The sequence below is a fragment of the Miniopterus schreibersii genome, assembly GCF_964146895.1.
Source record: "Miniopterus schreibersii genome assembly, chromosome: X".
In the NCBI taxonomy this organism is placed as follows: Eukaryota; Metazoa; Chordata; class Mammalia; order Chiroptera; family Miniopteridae; genus Miniopterus; species Miniopterus schreibersii.
The window spans coordinates 22256611-22282415 of NC_138104.1; the positions used below are offsets into that span (position 1 = coordinate 22256611).

General features: G+C 35.0%; 1 protein-coding gene across 6 annotated transcripts in view; it reads right to left on the reverse strand.

Moving 5' to 3' along the window:
- The window catches only part of PAK3 (p21 (RAC1) activated kinase 3), a 259546-nt gene that overhangs the window by 32063 nt on the left and 201678 nt on the right, over positions 1-25805 (reverse strand). For all 6 annotated transcript variants that reach the window (XM_081125247.1, XM_081125244.1, XM_081125248.1 and 3 more), the window contains 3 exons: positions 21016-21147; positions 20001-20166; positions 13655-13718 (listed from right to left, as the gene is read on the reverse strand). In XM_081125247.1, the coding sequence (XP_080981373.1) occupies positions 13655-13718; positions 20001-20166; positions 21016-21147 (362 nt within the window). The remainder of the gene's footprint in view (positions 1-13654; positions 13719-20000; positions 20167-21015; positions 21148-25805) is intronic.

The following is a 25805-nucleotide window of genomic DNA, read 5'->3' on the forward strand; positions in this document are numbered from 1 at the left end:
CCAACACTGCTGTTCTCTAATTAAACTGAAGTCTAGTTTAGGGGAAAAAATATCATTTTTTTTGCTTAGCCAACTGTAAATTAATCATTTCTCTTAGCTTATAAACAAGGAGGCTTTTAAAATATATTTTTAATTCTTAAGCATATCTTCATCTAACAAATCAATCACTCTCAGTGCTGTACTTACCTATACTGTAGCTACACAAACCAATAACAATATGGCTTTACTGTTGAATCTTTCTTTTCTTTCTGCTAAATTTCTCAACAGTTTCTACTGTGAGGTTACACTCCACTCCACTATCCTTTTAAAATCTATCATTTCTTAACTCTTGGTGGTACTCATGATTCCATTCTACCTCCAATTACAGGGTTCCTTTGCTTTGCAAATACTAGTTGTCTAGTAAAAATGGATTCATGGTAACATTTTGTGAAACACTTATGCATTCTGAACCACCTCCCCACCTCCATCTTCAGGAAAAAGGAAAAACCTAGTCATTTTTGTAGAAATGTCTATGGTGAATAAAAGATCAGTTCTGTGATTCACCAGGAACAGTAATGCTTTAACATTGCTGTCTAAACTTTCTGGTATTTGTTCTCATTTGTTCTCTATTTATCCCTTGCTGTTTTGTTTTTTGAGTCCAGGAATTCTCTGGTTATGTCAGCCATTTCCTTGTCATTCTTCTCTCTGGATGAGCTAAAATAGTTATTACAGTCCTAGGAAGTTTCATTACCTCCTCCTAAGGAATAAAATAGGTGGTGTAGTTATAAGGAATATTTGAGTACTAATAGAGATTTGAGTGCTAATATTTGCCCTAATATTAACAAGCTGTCTGACCTTGGGCTAGTAACTTCCCCTGTTTGTGTTTCAGTCCCCTCACTTGGAAAGTAGTGGTCACATAACAATAAACATATATTGAACATGTTGTGTGTGTCAGACACTGGACTAAGAACTTTACATAAATTATCTTACATAATCCTTACCATATTTCTATAAGGCAAGTGCTATTATCCTCATGTTATAGATAAGGAATCTGAGGCTCAGAGAGGTTAAGAAATCTGTCTAAGGTTATAGAGTTTACAATCTAAGCCTGTCTGACTCTCTGCGCTGCAAAATATAGAAAATGGGTAACTTTATTTTTAAGGTTCTTTAATTCCATGATCTAGAATCTATAAACTGCACTGTTCTTGTCACTCTTCATGGGTATTTAAATATCTATTGAAATTAGACTGAGAAGTCACACTTGATCAATAAGTGCTCTCTAAACTAGGATTTGGTAATTTCAGAAATTCCTTAGCTTTGAGAATTATATTAAACAAGTTGATCCCAAAATTTTATGTTTGAAATTCTGGGCTCAGAACACATAGATGGTGTTCAATAAATATTTGTTGAATAAACAAATTAATAAAAGTCTTTTCAAGCAAACATGTAATTGCAATAAAACCTTGCATTTCTGTGATGAAAACATTTCTTCTTTTACTTAAATCTACATAAAACTTACCTCTTGGAAAGAAAATTATCAGAGCTTCCTGATTTTAGGGGCTAGTTTGTGATTTGCCCTTCCAACCTCAGAATTGTCTGAGTTTAAAGGAATAAGTCACCTCAACCTAGTGTGTATTTTAGCTGCTTAAGCCCTGATCAGCTACTTAAATCTATACACAGAATGAAATTTAAAAATGCCTTTACTTGGTTTATTCCTATACATGTAGACCACTTGCTCAATTCCTTGAAATGCAAAAGAAAAAAAGAAAAAAAAGAAAAAAAAAGATATCTGCAAAATTAGATTATAAAAGCATTTATCTCATGGAACTACAGAGAATTAAATGGCAAAATTTGCATAAGCATTTAGCCCTGTGCCCAGATCAGAAGGTGATGCTTAATATGGTAACTGCTATTATTGTCATTGTTGCTGCTGCTGTTATTGGATTCACAGTAGAGGATGACTGATTTGCTGTTGTTAGTTGGCACTTCCCATTCTTCCAGTCAAAACATTGCTAGTGTCCATCACTATTTTCAAAAAGGACAAGGACTACGAGAATATTTTTGAGAGGTTCCATGTCCTTTTTTTCTTACTAAAGTGGTTGTGTCTTTTTCTTTAAGTTTGGAATGCTTTTATCAAATGAATAAATCTTCATCATGTACAGAAATCCTCAATATAAAATGGAGCTGTTCCAGTTAGAGCCTAAGGAAGAAGGCCCCAAATTCCTGCCCAAGTGGCCTTCCCCTTCTTCGCCACCCCATCCTCCACTCCCTAAACCCATTTCTACTGTCCTATGGGCTAAAATTGTGATTTACTTGGAGTGTAAGTGGGATTAGCGTTTAACATCTCCAGACCTTTACCTTTCAAATCCTTGGGGTTTTGCTCCCCCCACCTCCCTTAGCACTTTACTGTTTTAAAATTCTTAGAGTTCTTACCTTGGAATCCCAATATCTTGGTTTTTATGGCATTCTGTGGTATAGAATTACTGAAAATCCCTAACCCACAGAGGTTTTTAACACCCTGAAACTCTAAGAATCAGTTTTTAACTCAAAAATGAGCTTTACTCCTCACTTCTTCTTTCCTCACCTTACTGCACACATGTAATTGCCTAGTGGGAGCCATTTTCCACTTCCCTCCAACTCTTTTTTTAAAAAAATATATCTTTATTGATTTCAGAGAGAGGAAAGGAGAGGGATAGAGAGATAGAAACATCAATAATGAGAGAGTCATTGATCGGCTGCAGCCCACAACCTGGGCATGTGCCCTGACCGGGAATCGAACCCAGATCGCCTGGATCCTAGGTCGATGCTCAACCGCTGAGCCATGCTAGGCCGGGTCCCTCCAACTCTTGTCTCCAATTTTAAAATGGTGATGTCGTCCTCCACTCCACTTCCCACACCCAACCCCCACACCAAACATATTGTTAGGAATCTGGAATTCACTGTTCTGACCAATAATTTACATGTTGGCCCAACTTCCAGTCTTTGTAGAATTCTTAGCTCAAATGCACATACACTCAGGTACTAATCTACAGAGTAAAATTTAGTGCCCTGTCTCCAGCTCCATCTTAGCACCTCTAAATAACCTCTCTGCACCTTAGTTCTGATGTTTTTCCATATTCCAACTGATATAAATGTGAATCTCTCTCCTTCTCTTATTAATCTATTAAAGCATTCTCTTTGCTCACTGATGGGTTAAGAACAAGAGTCCTCACCTTCATCTACTCAAGTTTCCCCAGGTTCAAATCCTACCAGTTCCTATTTGTGTGACCCTGGGTAAGTAATTTTACCTCTCTGTGAGTCAGGATTAAAGGATCAAATGTATACAGTGTTTAAAACCAGTCCTGGCATGTAGTAATTGCCAATAAATATTAGCAAACATCACTACCATCATCAACATCATCATGATTATCATCATCATCATCATAATCTTCATCATCTATCTTCATCATGACCCACAGACTACAATTTGATATGTATGCCATTTAATTACATTCATTCTTATTGTCTCTCCTTTCCAATTATATTGAAACCAGATTGCTATAGGGAGAACATTTGTTTATGATAGGGTTTTGTTTACTTATTAAAAGACCTAACCATTCAGATGGTATAAAGAAATCAAGCATTATCAGGACTCAAGGAAAAAGAGATAATCTAAGATGACACAGCTAGTAAGTAACAAAAGTTTCCTAACTTTGAGCAAAAGATTTTCGGTTAACTTATACTATGGTTCAAGAATATTAAATCAAGTAATTATTCAACCATTAGGGTTCATCATCAATTATAATGTGATGTGTACTGCTGGGTTCTTGGCATTAAATGTTTTACCAACAGTTTTTCCTTGACCTGGCCAAGTACTTAACTCAAATGAAAACATTGGCATCTATCCTAAAGGGTCTAGAAACACACAATTCACTATTTCTATCTTTTTTTCCCAAGACAAGTCAGTTTAATTATCAGCAATCTTCATCAGATTTTAATGTTTTCTCCTAAGATCCAATGTCAATCCATGATCATGAATGGTTGCCAAAGCAGTAACATGGTAGGAATTATAATTTAGATAAATCACTCTGATTCTGCATAGAAATGGATTAGAGGAAGAAAGAAAGGGCAGGAAAATAAGGCTAGTAAGAAGCTCATGGACTGGGTGAAAAAGAAAAGGGCAAGACGACTAGAGAGCTCAATGGGATCCAAGGAGAGCCTCCTGGGAATAAGAGTGAGGGAGCCAAAAGGATAGGGCAATCTTCACATTTAAGGTTTTACAAGTATAAATCTGATGTTAATGAATTCAAGTCAGGGATTTAACACACATTTAAGATGGTTATTTTTTACATCTACTCTTATTTCTGCTGCTGCTGCTAGAAAAGGCTGTATCACTTATTGATCCCTACTTTCTGCCTGCGCTCTGTAGATGGATGAATGATCTCACTTAATGCTCACCCTGTACAACCCTTTGAGGCAAGTTCTAGCATCTTCATTTTACAGAAAACTAAAACTGGGAAATAGTAAACAGCTTGTCCAAGCTTACACAGTTAGTCAGCAACTAAGCTAAAAAAAATATATTAGTTTGACTTCACTGCCCATGCTCTTAACCATCATGATCTATTATATTTAGCATTTTTATATCAATGCTAAGTGCAAGTGTGGTACTTCCCAAAGTTCATGTTTGTATCTACTATGCTAAACTGCCTCCCTAAAATAGAGGGATGAGCAAAAGTAGGTTTACAGCTATGAGTATGCAAAACACAGTTTATTCTTGTATTATTATGTATTATTATTTTATTGTATGAACAACTGTAAACCTACTTTTGCTCACACATGCATTTCTCATCTCTAATTTTCTGCTCACTTAGTCCACATGCCCCTTGTAAGTCATTTAATTTGTCCCTGGACATGATACATTTTAGTCCTTTAGCATAACTATACAAGACTGTTTTTCTGTTTTCTGACTCAAAATTTGGTCATGTGGCAAGAGTGGCCCAGGACTAGGATTAGTTCTTAGAAGTGGACTTTATCTTCTGATGAGTATTTAAGATACAGTTACTACTTTCAGGCTCTTATCTAGAGGTTGTCTTGGTATATTAGTACACTTGGACATAAAAAAATATATAGATATCATATTGTCCAGTACCACCTACTATACATTTACTTGTTTTGCTGAGATATATGCCCTTTAAGGCTCAGAAATGAAGATGAACAGTGTTACCATTACATGCAATAACATTCAGAGAGTTTCGCAGTGTTTTCTTTTGTGTGATTTGCCTCTCGAAAATGTGCCACTAAATTAAAAAAATTATGTAAAAATCATGTCAACTCAGTCCCTTTCTAAGTACACAGAATGTAGCCAAGGCCAGGTGGTATAGTAATTACAATGATTATAAATCTGAATAGGGAATTTTTTGTTCTTCAGCTAAGGTATGACTTTCCCCAGAGTATTCATGGTCATTTAAATTTAAATAGAGCTGTAACACATTATGGGTGTGGAGCCAAGGAACTCAGTGTGTTATAGTCCAGTGATAATGAGGTCACAGTTACAGGGCTTAATCCCTGGAAAGGCCTGATGACTCTCAACTACTCACTCCAACATTAAGTTTAAGCAGCTGTTTCACAGTGTGCACCATTGGTTTCAATAGGGCATAGACAGGAAAGGGGGGCAGGTGGCTTAAAAGAAGCTCATTACTGTGGCTGGAAAAATCCACTTAAAGTGAACACTCTGCTAATGGTGGTTGACTGAGTGGCACCATCTTTCTTTACAAGAGACAGCACACAACTCAGTGCATTTAAGAGAACAAAGGGCATCTTCCATTGCTCCATAAACATTTTTCTTCACAAATGCTAATCTATTTCCAATATCCTTCATCACAAAGCCTATTATAAAGCTCAGACTACATTTATTTAGTGCTTCATAGCAGTGTATGTCCCAAAATAGATCCAATGAGGAAGTAAATACTTTTTGGGTGGGTGGATCTATGCAAAGAATCACTTCTGTAAACACACTGAACACCACTTCTGCTCTTGTCCATGGTTTCTTAAACAAAGAAAAACAAGTCATAGGTTTTATTATTAGCACTTATCTCTGAGTTCATGCTATACTCTGCTTTGCCAGGTTCTTTAAAGAAACTGTTATTCATTAAGTCATTTAAGAAACAAATTTCAAAACTATTCAACTTCAATATGGGAACTTCATGTTAGAGCACAAAGAAGAGGGCTCCTCCTCATTGAGTAGCAAAGTTTGAAAAATACCTAACATAATATATTTCCTTTCTCAAGCCTTAAAACTAAAACTAATTTAGAGAGAAAGGAATTGATGGCTTGCCAAAAAAGTTTGATTGCAATCGTTGATGGGTTGATCATATTATAATTCTATATAATTATACAACTGGCAAGGATCCAGATGTTTGACAAAATTCCTTTGGCCAAATATATATCTTTATACATAGGAGAACAATGATTTCAAAAGGTGCTTCCATTGTCACTTCCTGACAAATTTAGCTGCATGGCTGGTCTAATCTACAAAGAGATGAGATATGCAACAAAGATACTTTGGCATTATATAGACATGGACCATATTAGCCAATGGATTCTTCAGGATAGCCTTTGTTTTGCCATATCATTTCTTGTTAGAGTTCCTTTTTTAAACATTTTTTCCCTTTTGAAAATCAGTATGGGGGTGTGTTTTTATTATAGTTCTATAATCCCAAATAAATGAATATAGCCGTGTTGGCAAGGTGTGGACAAACAGGCATTCTCATACCTTGTTGGTGGGAGTGTTAAATGGAACAACTTGAATGAAGGACAACTTGGTAATTAAAAATGCACATATCCTTTCATGTAATAATTAAACTTTCAGGAGTTTATTTTAGTGATAACTTTGCATATATATCAAATAACTCATTTGTAAGAATCTTCACCAAAGCCTTGTTTATAATAGCAACACATTTGAAACAAACTAAATGCGTATCAATGGGGGCCTGATTAAATAAATTATGGTACATGCAAATGACAAAACACTGCATCTGTTAAAAATAAGGTACTGACATGGAACCCTTAAGACAGAATCGTGTAACAGAAAAGGAGATAAATAATTTGTTACCACTTGTGTTAAAAACATACCTATCATATACACAGACAAATGGACCATAAATGCTCAAATACAAAGGTTTTTTTCCTAATTTTTTTTCCTCAGGAAAAAATAATTGCCTTATATTCAAATCCTTATAAAATCTCTCATGTAATGTGGTAATTCTCTATATTCATTTATTTTTATCCATAAAGTACTATTTGAGAAAGACACATTAGTTTGAAATATTCTCAATCAATGCTGGTTTTGGATGCTCATAGAAAGTTACCTGTCAGAATTGGAGTAAAAGGATGTAAATAAATTTTTTTCTGAAGGTATGACCTCATAACTGCAAGTGTTAGATGTCATAGACAAGTTTTTACAGGTCACTTTCAAAATGAATTCTATGAAAAGGGATTGCATTGCCCCAGGACAGTTAGACCATCAAAAACAATAATGAATGCAATTGAATGAAACAAATTAAAAATATAAAAAACCATGAGTTTATAAAGCTATTTTTTAAAATAAAAGATAATACTTCCTCCCACTAAAAAAAATCAAAACACCTCTCATTGGACACTTTTGGAAGTATTTGAGTAGCAACTCTTTACACTGAAAATTAACAATTAAAATTTAAGCATTTATCTTGATTTCCCTGTATGACCTACATTTCAGAATAACTGAAGACCACTAGCTGATGAGGTAAAATTCTTTTCAAAAAAAGTATCCTAGCTAGTTAGCATGGAAGGTATGATAGTTTTTTTTAAATCACTATTTTGTAATCCCTAATGAAATAATTGATTTGGGTAATTGATTTGGTAGATGAAAGGCTAATCATGAACTTTAAATTGGAGGGGACAGTTTCCCATTGAATTTTCTGATCAATCTATTTATCCTTAAAATATGGGACAATCAGATGCTGTGTGCCTCTTGATATAATATAGTATGAAACATATAGCATCATCTAATGAAGAAATCTTGCCAAACTTTATTGATGAACTTTATTAAGCTTCTAGACTTAATTTCCATTTAGAAGAAATACAGGAAATAAAGGAACAGATTAAATGACATCAAATGAAACTAGTAGACAAATCCAGAATGTTGTACATTCTACAAGACAATGACTAGTTTCTTCAACAAGTCAATGGTAGTGGAAAAAGAAGGGAGACTGCTTTAGAGTACAGAGATGTAAGTGACACAAATAAATGCAATGTATGGATTTCTTTGGATACTGATGTGAACAAGTCAGTCATGGAATTAATTCTTCTGGTCTTTTTGATATGCATTCATCAAATACTTGCTGACTATTTTACTCTATGCCAGACACTGTTGCAGGCCCTAGGAATACCAAAGTGAATGAGACCTACAATCTGAAGCAAGAGTTCATTTGAGTTCCTTCAAATGAAACTTCCCATAATCCCTACTTGATAAATCCTACAGCTTCTCAAGTCACTATTTAAATGCACTTTCCTCTAAGAATTCTTTATCAGACCCCCACCCTGGCTATAAATGATTTATCCCTCTTCTTTGTCCCCACAGCTCTTAGGCCAATAATTCATGAAAAAATCTATTGAGAGCAATTTAAGTAAAAAGAAAAATAATTTAAATAGTTTTTTTGGTCTACATAGAAATAAATCAATATTTCGATCATTTTTTAAAAAAATTAAGAACAGAGAACAAAAAACCTAAAAATAAAAATTTAGTAAAATAAATAAATGATAAAATTACATTAAATAAATAGATTTAAGTTAATAGGTTTTATCTTGACCACAATTTAAAATGCATCTTGATTTATATTATGACCATTTTGGTTGTGTGTGTGTGTGTGTGTGTGTGTGTGTGTGTGTGTGTGTGTGAAAATTGACAGTGGAAGGTGAAGAAGAATAAAAAAGACAGATGTGTAGCACACACAAATATACCCAAAAGATAAAGAATTAGATGTAGTACGGTTAATCAAGTCAATATGAGAAACAGAAATGAAGACAACTTGAGAAAAAAACAGAGACACAGATACAGAAAGAACAAGGTATGTATGTATGAAACATAGGTACAGAGGAAAGGGAGAGCTATAAAGACAAACATTCTCATTAGTTCAACAAATATTTATTGAGGCAAAAACACATCCAGAGAGATGGGGAGGCAGACGGGGAAGTTCTGTAGGTCTTTGACCTTGGCAAAGTAAACTATTGCTGTGGACCAAAATTGTACAAAATTTTTTTGGGGGGCCTACTAAATGTAAAAGCACTGTGCTACACACTAAAGGAGACAAAATGAGAAATAAAGTAGACTTCCTACCTTCTACGGACTTACTTAAAAGTTGAATTGGGCCTATAGGTGAACTATCTGTGGTTTCATTATTCTTTAAAATGATGAACCTGTGCCATGGCCAGGTAGCTCAGTTGGTTAGAGTGCTGTCCCAAAATGCCAAGGTTGTAGGTTTGATCCCTGGTCAGGGCACATACCAATGAACACATAAATATGTTAAACAACAATCAATGTCTCTCTCTCTGTGTCCTCTCTCCCTTCCTCTCTCTAAAAATTAATTTAAAAAAATTATGAACTCCTTGGAAATTTAAAACAGACCTTTCTGCAGTGGTAAGCAGGATTTCTGCTTTATTTTTTATTTTTTCATTTTAGATTATAAAGGCTTCACAAAGGTATGCAGAAAAAGAGAACTTTCCTTTTGCATCTTTAGAGGTCAGAAGCATAAATAACAGCCAGGAGGGGAAAACTCTTTGGTATGCAAAGATCATTGTTGTTGGAGAAATCAGTCTTGCTTCATTACATGGTATCTGGGAGATATTTGAAACCATCACTTACTTTTTTCCTTTTTTAAATTCAATGCTATTTTGGGCTCAATTGGGTCTTAGTAGGAATGCATAATCAAAACAAAATTATAACATCTTTTACTCCCCACTCCCCCCAAAACAATTCTAAAATATCTACTTCATGAATAAATAAACAACTCCCATATTTAAACCTACAACTAGAGCAGTGCTGTCCATTAGAAATATGTCAGTCATATTTTCAAATTTCTGAGTTATATTTTTAAAGTTTAAGAGATGAAATTAAACAATGTACATAAAATCTCATTTCAATATATAACCAATATATAACCAAAATTTTTATATCCCTTTTCATTCTTTTTAAAATCAGGTGCATATTTTATACTTATAAATTATCTCAATTTGGACTATCCACATTTGAAGGGCTCAATAGCCACATGGTTACCATATTTGACAGCAAAGCTCTGGAACATTACTTCTCTGTGGATGGTGTATTCTTTCCTATTGTTAGCTCCACCAAAGGCCTAACCTGATTAAAATAAAACCTAAAAGCCAACTTTTACTTTCCAAACCCCCTTATTACATAATAGTGTGTTTTTACAATCTGCCTTTTGGAGTTTACATTTTGGGCATAAATAAAGTAACATGAACATGAGAAGGTATGGCTTCCTTATGTAAGTTGTTTTACCATTCCACCAGAGGTTAAGAAGGAAATCTTTAAGTGGGAAATAATGGCTATAAAAGCCAGCCCTGCTGGGTGAGTTGAGTAGGCTTGTCTTGATATTCTCCTTGCACCCTATGTAGCCCTCTGTCAAGCACTTATCATAGTACACTTTAAGTTCTTGAGAACTCATACCATCAATACCCATCCCTGCGTGCTCTGAAAAATAAATTAATTCAAATAAATAGTTTATCATTTGCACTAGACATATTTCAAGTGCTGTATAGCCACACATGCTAGTGGCTACCATATAAGATTGCACAGTTATATTACATCTTCATCATCACAGAAAGTTCTATTGGACAGCACTGAGAAATGGGCAGACATACTCTTTGATTGGTTAAGTGATAGAGAACCCCTATAGACCACAAAACACTTTTTAAAATGAACAAGTAAGAATACCAGTGATATCCGATGGGGGCAATCTCCTGTGAAGTCAGACCTCGTTTTAGAAAACCCTCTGAATATAATGATTTGGAGTCAAATATCATGACCTGAGAGTTCGTGTTTTTGAGTGGGGAAAACATTTCAGCATTAGGTTCATTTTAATCTGACTTTTCACAGAGGAAAATCCCTAAGAAGGCAACAGGAAGCAACGCCTTCAGCAAGACTCTACAACTCATTGGACACTACGTAATTTATACAGGAGTCAAGTTTATAAATATTTAATATTTATTTTGGATTCAAATTGTATTTACGTATCAGGGGGTTTTACCAAGGCAAAGTCTGTCAGAGTGACAGAGTGATAAACATGAGTAAATATTTTGTCTTGGAAGTTGTTATACCAAAAGCCATATTTCTGATGTAAAATCACATGTTCATAGGAAAGATATCAGAAGCTATCACCTCTGAATGAACCTTTATTGTAGAAAAGGAAGTTCTCAAATCATCAGGGCTTGCCAATGAGGTCAGTAGCATTAAACACCTACATGGAAGTATCTGTCATGTTTTTAAAATATAATCTAACAATTCTATGCAATTCTATGCAAGTTTGGGTTTGAATAATTTGTGAAAAGGCAGTATTCTTATTGAGTTTTAAGATGGCAAAATGTTGGTGAGATGTCTGACAGGTACAAAGTAGTTAAATGCATAACTTTCTATTCTTTTGAGGCACTTATCAGTGGGTTTCTAATATATTCCTCATTAATGGTGACTTTTGTATTTTTCAACTACATTTGAACAAAAAAGATTTTAAAACACACTATTTTCATAAACTACATATAGGTAATTTGGAATTAGGTCTGTTTCAATGAAAAGGACAATGCTGCTGTTATTACTCTATAAAATATGCCCAGCTCTCATACCACTCTTGTTTTTTAACCCATGGTTTGATTGTGCAGTGTTGCCAGTATTATGTAACCCAGAAATGTTATCTGTACTTTTATTTGATATGAATACAGTGTCATTATGTTGTGTACTGCCCCTTAGTTCCAATATTTTGGAACAAATTAATACAAGTTTCTAGCAGACAAAAAAAAAAAAAAGTATACCAGTGATATCAAATGACAAAAAAAGAAGCAAAAACACAAATAGGTATATATTTTAGCCTCCTAAATATGCAGCACCATTATGGTTTCTACTGGGAAAAGGTTGGCTATATATTTCTCCCTGAGTTTCTGCCTCCCTCTCAGGGTCTTCTTACCTTGATTCCCACAAATCATAATCCCCAAAGTAAGGGGGTAAGATATGCGCCTCTTATCCTCTAGCCAAAATGTAATGATTGCTTCTCTTATTTCCCAAGATAACTTGGCAATTTCAAAAGAAACTTTACTACAAAAGCTAGGGGGAAGAAATAAATAAAATATAAAAATCATGAAAAATAGTCAAGCTTATATACAATATATAATTTTCTGAACCTAAGAATCTTAGGAAAAACAGTGAAGTACTTGAAAAAACTCCTACATTCCCTTATCCAAAAACAAACTCTATTGGCTGAGGGGTTAGCACAATTTTGCAGGCACATTAGATGTATCTCTTCCTTCCCAGTCCCTTTTCTCATCCAGGAGACCTCTGAGGTGCTATATTGGATCCTGGCATATAGTAATTGGTGCACCTAAATATCTTGTCCCATTCTCTATTTAAGTACAGCCCTTAAGATCACTTCATTTCTCTTTAAACAAGACTTTTCCCTGTTTCAAACACTTGCCTACTCAAGCCCTTCCACTTAGTTTCACATTGAGGCCTGAGAGACATACCTAATTACAGCTGACTTGTTGAACTGGTAACTCTTACTTTTAGCTCTGGTGAATGATCTAGCCCCGTGGTTTGCATGTCTAACTAATGGTCAGGATTATTTAAAGAACTTTTCCAAAATTCAGCTTCCTGTTTCCCATTCCATACTTCTGAAACAAGTTTCTGACAGTGAAGCCTGGGAATATTTATTCTTAATGAGCATAATAGGTGAGGCTGCTACAGGCACACAGTTAGCCAGGCCAGGGGATGCTGACCATCATGCAAACGTCTCACCCAGAGTATCAGTAGACTCTTATAGGATGACTTGGTGGCTTCTGAGGTGTTTGGACCTGGAAATACTTCTTAACTGGGTCATGCTTACCCAGCTAATCAGATCTAATCTCTTAAGAAGTTTGAAAGCCATGCCCAGAAGAAGTGAACTGAAACAGCAGGGACCATCTCTTTTAGGGATTATTGATCAGTTTTCTCTTTACTCACATATTCAACTCTACCCACCTCTGTATCATTCAGTAAGGACTTTCCTTACCCTCACTCTGTCACTTTTCAGTTTGACAAAGAAATAGGATCTTAAGCATAACATTCATACAGGTGTAGGGGGACAGGGATAAAGGATGTTTCATACAAACATGAGGTTTCTAATAACCCTACTGCTTTTCTAGAGAAATCAGTTTGAATCATCTAATTATATGGAATCAAAATGTCCCTAAAAATAGTGTCAGCCCAACAATAGTGAAGATTCCAGCAGGATATGTTCCTTGATTAATTAACAGCCAACCAGAAAAGTCAACACTGAGGATGAAAATATGAATATAACCCAGAAAATAAGAAACATAATTTACCAGAAATCCAAGCTGTTATTGAATTTTAATGTATATCTTTGATATGTATGTTTTGATAGTTCAAATAACAATCACTTACCCTTGACCAATTTTTTCAAATCTTGTGTATTTTTTCTTTGGATCACCAACACTCACAATGCTTCCTGAGTAAGGGTGGGGAGGAGAGAGAGAGAGTGAGGTTAAAACTGATTGATTTCCCTTTATGTATTACTAAAAATTAAGATGCCAGAGTTAATGAAAAAACATTAGAACAACATTCCTGAGTTATTTCTATAACTTACATGGATAATGATACATTTTATTAAATTAACAAATAGTAATATATTAATTTAAGTACTAGTAATAACCCATGCTGTTTGTAATAAAAATTGATGATGTTTGGGAAACATAAATGACTGGTTATAACTCAACATTTGTTAAAAGTACCCATAAAATGATACTGTAGATTAGGAGATAAAAAACATCTAAGAACTTGTACACATTATTTTTTTAAATCCTCACCCAAAGATTTTTTTTTCCCATTGCTTTTCAGAGAGAGTGTAAGGGAGGAAGAGAGAGAAAGAGATAAACATCCATGTGAAAGAGACACATCAATTGGTTGCCTCCAGCACATGCCCCAATCAGGCTAGGGAATGAATATGCAACCCAGGTATGTGCCCTTGACCAGAATCAAACCCCAGACCCTTTAGTCTGCAGGCTGATGCTCTAACCATTGAGCTGCCAGCCAAGACTGTAAACATTTTTTAATAAAAATCACTATCTTCTCTGAAATAAAATAAAATTGAGCATTATACTACTTTCAATTATGCTGAACAAATAATTATTAAGCAATTACTCTGAAATCAGTACTGTGCTAGCAGAAATGGGGATGAGGGTGCGAACAAAGTTTAATCATAAAGTGATGCAACTCATACTTTAAAAAAATACACCCCTGAACCTAGGATGCTACTAGCACTCCAAACGCCTTTAACAGCTTTACTAAGCTATGATTTCCATAGCATAAAGTTCATCCATTTAAAGAGCACAATTCAATAGCTTTTAGTAAATTTTTAGAGGTACAAATTTACTAAATGTTAGAACATTTTCATCATACAAAAAAGAAACCTTGTACCTGTTATCAGTCACTTTTCATCCCCCCTCAGCTTTCCAACTGATTCCTAGGCATCCACTAATGTACTTTCTGTGTCTATAGATTGCTCCAAACTTTGTGGAGTAAGTTAATAAGCTGCACAAGAAAATCATTAATTTATCATGTTTGAATTTGGAAAAAATATTGGTTTTATTATTTCAAAATATCAAATCTACCACTCAGAGGATGAATGTTTTCCCCCATTCAGAATAAATCCAGAGGAAGTGACATTTGACTCTTCAATGCAGTACTCAAAGAGGTGCAGAAAAATTCTGGGCCATAGCATTATGAGAATAAGGGTACAGCTTCTCAAGGAGACTACTTTAAAGGGAGTCATTTATTTGGATGCCTCTGACCCTCCCTTCTTTATGAGTTGTTATTTCATTTTAAAAATTGTCTTACAGATTTCTACACCATTGAGCACTATCTTTATCCAAGTAAGCTATTAATGGGTAAGGGCCTGGACTACTACTACTACTATTACTACTACTACTATTCTTCTTTTAATGAAATAACAATTTTAAAGTCACATGAAACCATAGTTCTTTTAAGCAATTTCTAGTCTTCTAAGAAAGTTATACTATTAAGTTGCTAAACAAATCCTTTTCCATAGACTGAACAAAAGCAAATAAGCTTCAGCCCAAGACACTTTTTAAATTATAACCAATTCCAATTGGCAGGGTTCAGTTATTGAGGTTTTATGGTAGTAAATTATTCAGCCTTTATTTCCATGGTATGCATGGTAAAATAAACTGGAAATAAATCCTTTCACAAGGATTACTAAAAGACAGTTATTTGGATTAGAAACTGCTTTTGAGTTTAACTGCTATTCAAATAAAACAGCATCTCAACACCCATAACTCTTCATAAGAGAGTGTTTGCTGCCATCTACTGATGTTAGGTGAGTACACAGCAGGCCTTGTTTAGCATTCTAGATTACAAAACAAGCTTTCAAAGTGATCTCTTTCATCAGAGCCATTATAATTTGCTTTTATAAAATTTAATAAAGAAAGGAAAAACCATTGTGACACAATAGGAAAAAAAACAATAGTAGTACCAGAACAATTTCCTACCAGAGCGATTTCCTAAGTAAGAAACAAATTATTCATTTTAAATTACAAGAGTTTAAGAAATCATTAAACACTAGTATTTGGAAATAGGGTTCATGATGTGGTTTCAATGGCAGAGAAGCCCATCAATGTATTCTCCTACATATTAAACTAAGTTGAACTCTAACTACTAAAACATTATCGCTTTAGTATAATGAAAATTTTGATTCCTGAGAAAAAGGAAAATAATTCTCTAAATTAATTTCAATTCTATCTGAGGGGAAATTAGGAGAAAGACTTTTGAGTGAGGAATGCTAGGGGAAGGGAGGAACAAGAGGAGGAAGTGATTGTGGGGCCGAGAGGAGAGAGGCTGAAGACAAGTTTCCTGCATTGCACAATTCTACCGACTTTTGAAAATTTTCACTGAAATGTAGGGGTTTCTTTACCTTCTTTTTAAATTTAAAAAAAAAAAATCTTGACCTGAGGATATATTTTTATTGATTTGAGAGAGAGAGGAAGGGAGAGAGAGAGAAACATAGATGTGAGAAACTTCAATTGGTTGCCTCCTGTACTCGCCCCGACCAGGAATCAAACCCGAAACCTGGATATCTGCCCTGACTGGGAATCTAGCCCACACCCTTTGGTGCACGAGATGATGCTTCAACCAACTGAGCCACCTGGCCAGGGAGGTTTCTTTATTTTCCAACAGATTCAGACAGACTGTAATGAATAAGCTAGACCCAGGCTATCTCTGTGTAAAACTGAAAGATGATCTGTCCATTTCAATCATTACTGATCCCATGGTCTGACCCCCATAATCAGTATCTCCATGGCAGATAAATAACCTGGAGGGATTTTTATCTGAGCTACTCACCTCATAGTAATTGGATCCCTGAGACTGAAGGTGAGGCCACCTTCACCTCTTCCTTATGCTTATGGTGAGGGTGTCCACTCTGGTATGGGCTGTAGCCCATTTCTCTATCTCCCTGTCTCCCTTTCCCATTTCCTTTACCTCAGTACATGCTCCTCTACTCCTTCCTCAAGCTCGAATGAGGGCTTTGATTCCAAGGCTCTCAATGACTTCTGTACAGGGGTCATACATCTGGAATTATTCCTGATTTCAAATATTTGCCCCACTGGAAGACCCCATGCTCCACTTTTTATATAAAAAAACATGGTTGCCATCATTTTGGAAAAATAACATAAAAATAGTATACTACTATTTATTGTGCTAGGTGTCTTATATACTTTACACTTCATTTAGTCCTCACAAAATCCCTATTATATCAGTATTATTGTTATATCCATTTTTCAGATGAAGAAACTGAAGTTTAGAGTTGAGTGACTTGCCTAAGGACACACAGCTAGTTTAGGTTTATGACTGAAACTCAGTTATGGTTCATTTCAAAGCCTGTCTCATTGTATTATCTTAATAAGGCTTTGTACTTATGTAATAAAATAGTTACTATCACTTATTGAACACCTATTTTGTACCAGATTTTTATATGTATTATTCTCGTTTAATTATCATAATGCTATGAATTGGGTACTATTCTTACTCTTATTTTTCTAAATGAGGAAAAAGAGGTCCAGAAAAGTTAAATAACGTGCCCAAAGTGAGATAGCTGTTGGCAATCAGCTTGTAATTTAAATTGCAGGGCCTTTCTGACTCCAATACCTGTCCTTTCATCCATTAGTAGAGCTACATAAAATCCATTCTATAGACAGAATACTAATATGTAGTTATGATTTGTATCCCAATTTGACAGGTAAGAGACTGAGGCTGAGAGGGGTTAAATAACTTGTCAAGGGCATAGAGAGGGTGCTTGTGGAGCAGGAGCAGGAAAGATTGACTTTGCAGACTATGCAGTAGAGCTCAGCCTGAATCTGATTCATGAGATGTAATCTCCCATTTCTTTGCAGGTTCTCCCTGCCAAGGCCTTGTAAGTACAAGGTAGGATTGGCAGTCATAGGTGGCCCACAGGCTAGAGGGAAAATGATTCTGTCTAGACCCCAGCATTCTCCAACAGAGAAGAAAACACTTAATTCTTAATTTAAAGTACAATCAAATGTAGTTTTCTCCTCTTCATCGTGTTGCTCAATGCAGAACAGTATAAACACCAAATTATAAAGTCCACAGCTCCAGTACTATTACCGTTTGGGAAGCAAAGCAAGATTCTGGCCCAAGAAGAAAGTGCTTGTTTCTCTGTCATTGAACTTAAGAAAGCTATAAATGCATTTTAATTATAATAAATCTAAAACAGATACCAAATAACAGTCATTTTTACTAAAGCGAGGCTGTTCAATTTTTAATGTCTAATAAATCTCTTAGGTCATGTCTACATGTACAAAATAAAGGAAAAAATTGAAGCAATTGTCTGAGTAACTGAACTGAAATTATCAAGGCAATTCTTTCCTTTTCCTTTTCCTTTTCCACATATAGACAGTTGGAATATTTGGATGCAAAGTGAGTAATGGCAATAGTATAAGCTTCAAAGGCAAACAGATTTGAGTTCAAACTCTGGCTCTGCCAGTCATTAGTGTAGCTTTTTGAGGGATAATTTCACCAATCTGTAAAATGAGGCTATTAAAATCTACCACAAGGGATTATTGTGAAAATTAAGCCTGATAATGTATGGAAAGTGGCCGCTGCAGAAAGTGCTCAATAAATGGAAATAATTTCTAATATTATTACGGCAAATAGTTGGTATTAGCACTAGAGGAATATTTAATCATGTATAGTATAGTATAGTCAGTTGGCTAAGTTCAGCAATTCCAGTTCTGAGTGCTCACAGACAGCTTCAACCTGAACCTTTGCTTTTCTAAAATACCTGTAGCTCAGACTGTTTCAACCTCAGCACTGTTGACATTGGGGCTGAATAATTCTTTGTTGCAGAGCGGAAAGGAGGGATGTTGTCATTTACGTTGTAGAGTATTTAGAACCATCCCTAGTCTATCCCACCTGATGTCTGCAACACTCCCTGTGTCATGACAACTAACATGTCTCTAGACATTGCCAAATGTCCACCAGAAGGCAAAATGGCCCAACAACCACCTCTGTAGAGTCTTCCTGTGACATATAGCTCCCCTGAACTGCTCTCTTTCTTTTCTGTGGCTTTTTAGATAGACATTTATTTGAAATAAAATGGCCTCCTATTCTCTAATTGTATCACACTCTTAAATTTTATCTTTCAAATAAAATTGTAAGTTTCTTGATGGCAGGAAATTGTTTTTCTATTGTTTGCTCCAAAGATTCTGGCATACAACAAACAAGGTAGAGCCTAGTAAAGATATATTTGCTTGTTTATTTTTTCATTCATTCACTCAAGAAACATTTGTTAAGTGCCTTTACTTTATTAAAGTTGGATGTATAGGAAAGGAAGACACAGTCCCTGCCTTGATGAGCTCACAGTCTAAGTGAAGGAAGGAGATAGATTAATATAATGTGATATTTTTTTGCCATAAAGACAGCAAAGAAGAGGGGCACTTAATTCAGACTGGGAGAGACAAGGAAGACTTTCCTGAGGAGGCAGCATTTGAGCTGAGTTTTGAAGGATGAGCAGGAGTTAGACTGAGGGCACTGATTGCAGATAACTAGTAATTCGTTAAATGATTTTGTAATATGATTTTAATGAATATATTTCACAGACCTTTGACTCTTTTCAGCAGAGAATTTTTTTTTTTTTTAAATCTCTTTGACCAAGAATGCTAACTGGAAGAGTGTTTTTGCAAAACTGGAGTGAATGTGTATGGACAAGCATGTACACACTAATGACACTGTGGAAAAGAGGTTGTTAGTATTTGCTGGCCATGCTCTCTCTTCATATACAAATGCTTCTAAATTAAGGGAAAAGGCTATATTATTGTGGCTTCCAGTTTTGATGGACTGTGTTGGGTTTTGACTGACTTACCTATCATGATTGGTCAGTGGAGCCTTGGAGTATGACCATCCAGACTATTTTGTTCCTTTTGGGAGTGTAATCTTAAAATAAAACTTATTACTTAATTCATTTTGTCAAGTTTTCAGCTTAATTGATTTTTTCAAGTGAGAATATTTAGCTTCTGTCAAATTAGGAGTGTGAGAGAGGGAGTGATCTAGAATACACAGTGAATCCCAAACTTTACATTTTGTGACTTCAGGGAGCCTGGAGTTCATACGAGCTGATTTAAACTTCTAAAGGATCAATTTCCATTCTATTTTATGAAAAAACATTCCATGAAGAAAGTAATGATGGCAAAAGACTCACTTAGCTTCTCTAGGATCTCCTCATCTGTCATCTTGGATTTTTTCCTTTGTCGATCTGTGTTTCTATACAAAGTACTGGAATTGGCATTCTCAGCAGAAGGTGGTGTGACCTCTTTATTTGGTGCTGCTGGTGAAGCAATGGATTCAACCACAGAACGAGTATAGATCTTACAGATAAGAAAAAAAATTCTACAATTAAAACAGCAGGCCAAGGAAAGAGTAGGAAATCAAGACATTGTCATATCAGTAAGGATTTTGTTTTTTAAATCAAGATAAATTTTTAAGAAGTTTTTAGGTTCTTGGCAAAATTTAGGGGAAAGTACACAGATTTCCCATATACCCCTGCCCCTACACATGCATAACTTCACCTGTTATCAACATTCCCTCACATGATTGGTGCATTTGTTACAACTGATGAACCTACATCGATATCATAATCACCCAAAGTCCATAATTTACATACAGTTCACTCTGAGTGTAGTACTTTCTATGGGTTTGGATAAATGCATAATGACACTTATCTATCATTATGGTATCATGCAGAGTATTTTCACTGTCCTAAAAATTCTCTGTGCTCTGTCTACTCAGCCCTCCTTCTACCCTGCACCACAAACCTCATTGAGTTTTTAAAAAACAAGTGATTTCTATTTTTAAAAATAACACTTTAAGTTGCTTCAAGTATACTGCCCTTGAAAGCTTTGAGGAGCTAGTCCTTAGCGATTCCCATATATGCTGTGCTAATTCTGGTACTGGTGTCTCTGCTTATTCCAGCCTTCCTACCTGAAGCACATGAATTTTCTTCTCTATCTTAACCTCTGCAGCAGTTTTATGACTCAGCACTTATTTGTATATTGTTAGGTATTATCCCCTAATTGTCATGTGCTAATCTTATATCCCCAACTTTTGGAACATAATAAGATGTTTAGTAGGTACTAGTTGATTAGCTAGATTCTCACTATATGAGTGTTCCAAAGGACATCTTTTGAATCATTTGGAAATAGTCACTTGTGACTTACTGATTTTGTATGCTCAGGTCTTGGTGCAATAACTGGTGGAGGCTCATTGTCGTCTTCTTCTTCTTCCTCTTCTTCATCTTCTTCTTCAGACACAGGAGGAGCCAAAGGAGGCTCTGATGCTGTTTTTGTACTCTTATGACAAAAACAAAGTTAAAAGATTAAGTATTAAATCCTCATTGCTTTCCTTTAGAAATGAGACCAGGAAAATGAAATATTTCACCCAGAAGAGTTAGGAGGGAACTGAATCTTTTACAAAGGAACAGAACCATTTAAAATTTGGTGTCCAGGAAGTGCCCACATTCAGAGATAAATTCAGGTCATTGTTTAAACAGCATGAAAATTTAAAAATTCTTTTTATTTTTCATTGAGCTAAAAAAACAGTGAGTTATTCATTTACTATTTTAAAATTCAATGTTTTTGAAATCAATGAATATATTTTAAAAATCAAGTGAAAAAAAATCAACTGAATTACAATTAAAGCTTTGAATTTGGACTGGGCCAATTATTGACAGATTGTTAACCAGAAAAGGCCTATTTTGTGCTTACCGATCAGAGCATGTGTATGGATATGGTATTAAGACAGCTCTGCAAATACTAAGTATAAGCAAGCCCATGAATGTTTCTTTCCTGTTCAGCCTCCTGAAATGAAGCTCTCAGAGAGTAACAGACATGAAAATCTAAGGAGTGCCTATCTTCATAAATAATTATTCAATCTTAACCAACAGGTAAATGGTGACTTGTAATGTTAAAAAATGCAATAACACCAGCACCAAAAATAACAACAACCATAGCATCAAGGGTCAATTCTTGGTTATTCATGTTAATACAGGTATAAAATGGTACCAAAGTTGGATTTTGAAAGAGCTATGGTCATGGTTCTCAAATTGTTATCCACAGATCAGCATCATCAGCATTATCAAGGAACTTGTTAGAATGCAAATTCTCAGGCTCCATCCAGATCCATAAATCAGAAACTCTCAAAGTGGGGCCTTGCAATCTTTGTTATAGTAAGCTTTGCAGATGATCTTGATACAGGCTCAAGTTTAAAACAAAGTGAACTATGATATAGATATGTGCTGTCCAATATGGCAGCCACTAGCCATACATGGCTATTGAACACATACATGGTTATTGAACACTGTTAATTGGTTAGTCTGAATTGAGATGAGTTGCAACTGTAAAGTGCATACCAGATATTAAATATGCAATATGAAAAAATGGGTAATATTTCCTTATGCTTTTTATAGAATATACATATTGACATGGTAACATTTTAAATATATTTGACTAAGTAAAATATTTTATTAAAAATAATTTCACCTGTCCTGGCCAGGTAGCTCAGTTGGTTGGAGCATTGTTCCATACACCAAAAGGTTGTGAGTTTGAATCCTGGTCAGTGCACATACCTAGGTTGTGGGTTCAACCCCCAGTCAGGATGCATATGGGAGGCAAACAATCGGTGTTTCTCACATGGATGTTTCTCTCTCTCTCTCTCTCTCTCTAAAAATCAATAAAACATATCCTCAGATGAGGGTTAAAATATAATAATAATAAAAATACCCAGCCGGGTGTGGCTCAGTGGTTGAGCGTCTACCTAGGATCCAGGCGATCGGGGTTCGATTCCCGGTCAGGACACATGCCCTGGTTGCGGGCTCGATCAATGACTCTCTCATCATTAATGTTTCTATCTCCCTCTCTCCTCTCCCTTCCTCTCTCTGAAATCAATGAAGATATATTTTTAAAAAATAATAATTTCACTTATTTATTTTTACATTTTTAAATATGTCTACTGGAAAATTTAAAGTTACATATATAGCTTTCACTAAATTTCTTTTGGAAAGCACTATTATAGATGGTATTTTTTCCTTGTTTTATTGTTACAGTATTACAGATGTCCCCCAATTTCCCCCCCATTTATCCCCCAATTTTTTGTTTTGTTTGTGCATGTACAGGGTGCCCCAAAAATGTATACATACTTTAACAGCTGATTTCAATTACATTTTGAAAATGAAATGTATTTTAATAAACACTGCCTTTATAATTATTCAAAATGTGTCTACATCTTTTGGGACCCTATGTATATATATTTATTTATTTGTTCTTTGTTTTTGCCTTCAGGTATACTGGCTCAGGTTAATCCTAAAAAGAATTTTCATTTCTTGAGGACAACACTCTTAAGTCAGACACAGGCAGCCTACTAATTAGATTTACATAAATGACCTCAGTCTATGATTATAAGTTCACTGTGGATTTTCTACAATCATGTAGAAACCTATGGTGGAATAATAAGGTATAATCACATATCTGATCGGAGTCGGCAAGGTTTATCTCTTGTGAGAAGGAAGACACCTTAAAGTTTATAAATAAGAATCTGAAAGAATATTTGATTGCCTGATATACATACTTAGTGGTTTATAGATTAAAGTGTATATGCTTGCTTGATATTGATTTTCTTATTTATACACTTATATTTATTTTCTTTTTATCTAGCAAGTCAGGAAATTTTTTATTTATTTATTTTTTCAATTACTGTATGCATTCAATATTATTTTTTTATTAGTTTCAGCTGTACAACATAGTGGTTAGGCAATCATATATTTTACAAAGTGTTCCCCAAGATATTTCCAGTACCCACCTGGCACCATTCATAGATATTACAATATTATTGACTATATTCCCTATGCTGTACTTTACATCCCCATGGCTGTTTTATAACTACCAATCTGTACTTCTCAATTCTTTCACATTTTTCACCAAGTCCCTCAGCACTCCTCCCCTCTGATAACCATCAGTCTGTTCTCTGTGTGTACCAGTCTGTTTCTGCACCTATATTTGTTTTTAAATTAGCCAAAACAGCTAAGCTACTATATTGTATTGTGGCTGTATGGATAGCAACATATGTTAATGACATTAAGTTTTCAGGTCAAAGAAGTCAGCTTCTTCTTGTGAAAAGCTAACTCTTCAGGGCACCTCAGTGAGCACAGGGAGAAATTGTTTTAGGGTATTGGTATTTACTTTGATATTATTTTGTTCTAGAAATTTCTGTTCTATCTTTATGCCAACTGGGATCAAGAATACATGTAAACACCGTTCCTTGGTAGAAGGGCAGAACCTGCATATAAATTGAATACACTTTATATGGCAAACAATGCTATTTTATCTATTAGGCAATGTGAACCATGTGTAAGGATAATACGAATTATATGCGGGCCTGGAAAAAAGTTTTAAGTGGGAAATAAATCATTAACTCCAAAATACCACAAGAAAACTATAAAATCTAAATTAATTAATGTTTAATTAAATGTCAATTAAGTATAATTATATATTAATTAGTTATTTAAATTTAATATTTATAGGAATTTTTATTAAAAACAAATTGTAGGATAGATTGTCTTATTTAGCAGCAATTCTTGAGTATTGACAATGATTTCCAATAAATTATTCTTAACCATAAGTCAAATGTTACCTGTAATCAAATAATTTCAAAATCATTATTTTAAAAATCACTTTAAAAAGTTTACAGCAAAATATAAAGTGAGGTATAAGGGCTCTTTAATATATTTGATATAAAGCATCATGTGGCTTCCATAAGTGAGAGTGTGTATATAGCCTATGAAGTACTAAGAATGGCCCTGGTGGCAAATATAATGGGCCCAGGTCTGAGTATCTTGGCCCAGCCCTTAAACTGGTTCAAAGACCAATCAGTGCCTACTGGTCAAGAGGCAACCTTGCACATTTCAATTATTATTTTGCTAGAAAAAAATCCTTCTGCAAAATTTCACTGACTCTTTCTATTCTCACTATTTTCATTTGATATGGGGACATTCCCTATCTCCATGGATGGACTAAGGAATTAATTAGAAAATCTAAAGGTTTTTAGCCTCTGAAGGTTTTTAGGGTGAAGGAAGACATATTATCATGCATCTAGGAGAAAATACTATGCTGCCATGTTGATTGTTTGGTTGGAAAGTATGTGTGGCCTTCAGTGGACATTGTTTTAGATGATGATTGGGCCAGGGAACATTAACGAACCAGCAATAAACCTAGAATACCAGTCCATGGTACTGAGACCTGAAATTAATATTAGTTCCTGTCCCAGTTAAATAATACTAGGACCTGGCATACTTTACTATCTCTGTATAAATAATATTGGGTCTGGGCACACTTTTTCCCCTACGTTAAATAATATCAAAATACAGTATATTTTCCTGTTCTTATATCAAACAATATTGAAGACAAATAAAAATGACTTAGCTTCTTATTTTAAAAAGTACTTGTTCTGGGAAGATAAGACTGAACAGACTGAAGTACTGTTGGAATGCAGATTGGTGCAGCCATTGGGGAAAGCGGTATGAAGTTACTTCAAAAATTTAAAGATGGAACTGCCTTATAACCCAGCCATTCCACTTCTGGGAATTTATTTGAAGAAACCTGAAACACTAATTCAAAAGAATATATGCACCTCTATGTTCATTGCAGTGTTATTTGTGATAGCCAAGATTTGGAAACAGCTCGAGTGCCCATTAGTAAATGAATGGACCTGTGGTACATTTACACAATGAAGTACTACTCGGCCATAAAAAAGAAGGAACTCTTACCCTTTGTGACAGCATGAATGGACTTAAAGAGCATTATGCTAAGTGAAATAAGCCAGTCAGAGGAAGACAAGTACCATATGATTTCACTTATATGTGGAATCTAATGAACAAAATGAACTAACAAGCAAAACAGAGACAGACTCATAGATAGAAAGCAGACTGACTGCTGTCAGGTTGTGGGGGTTGGTAGGC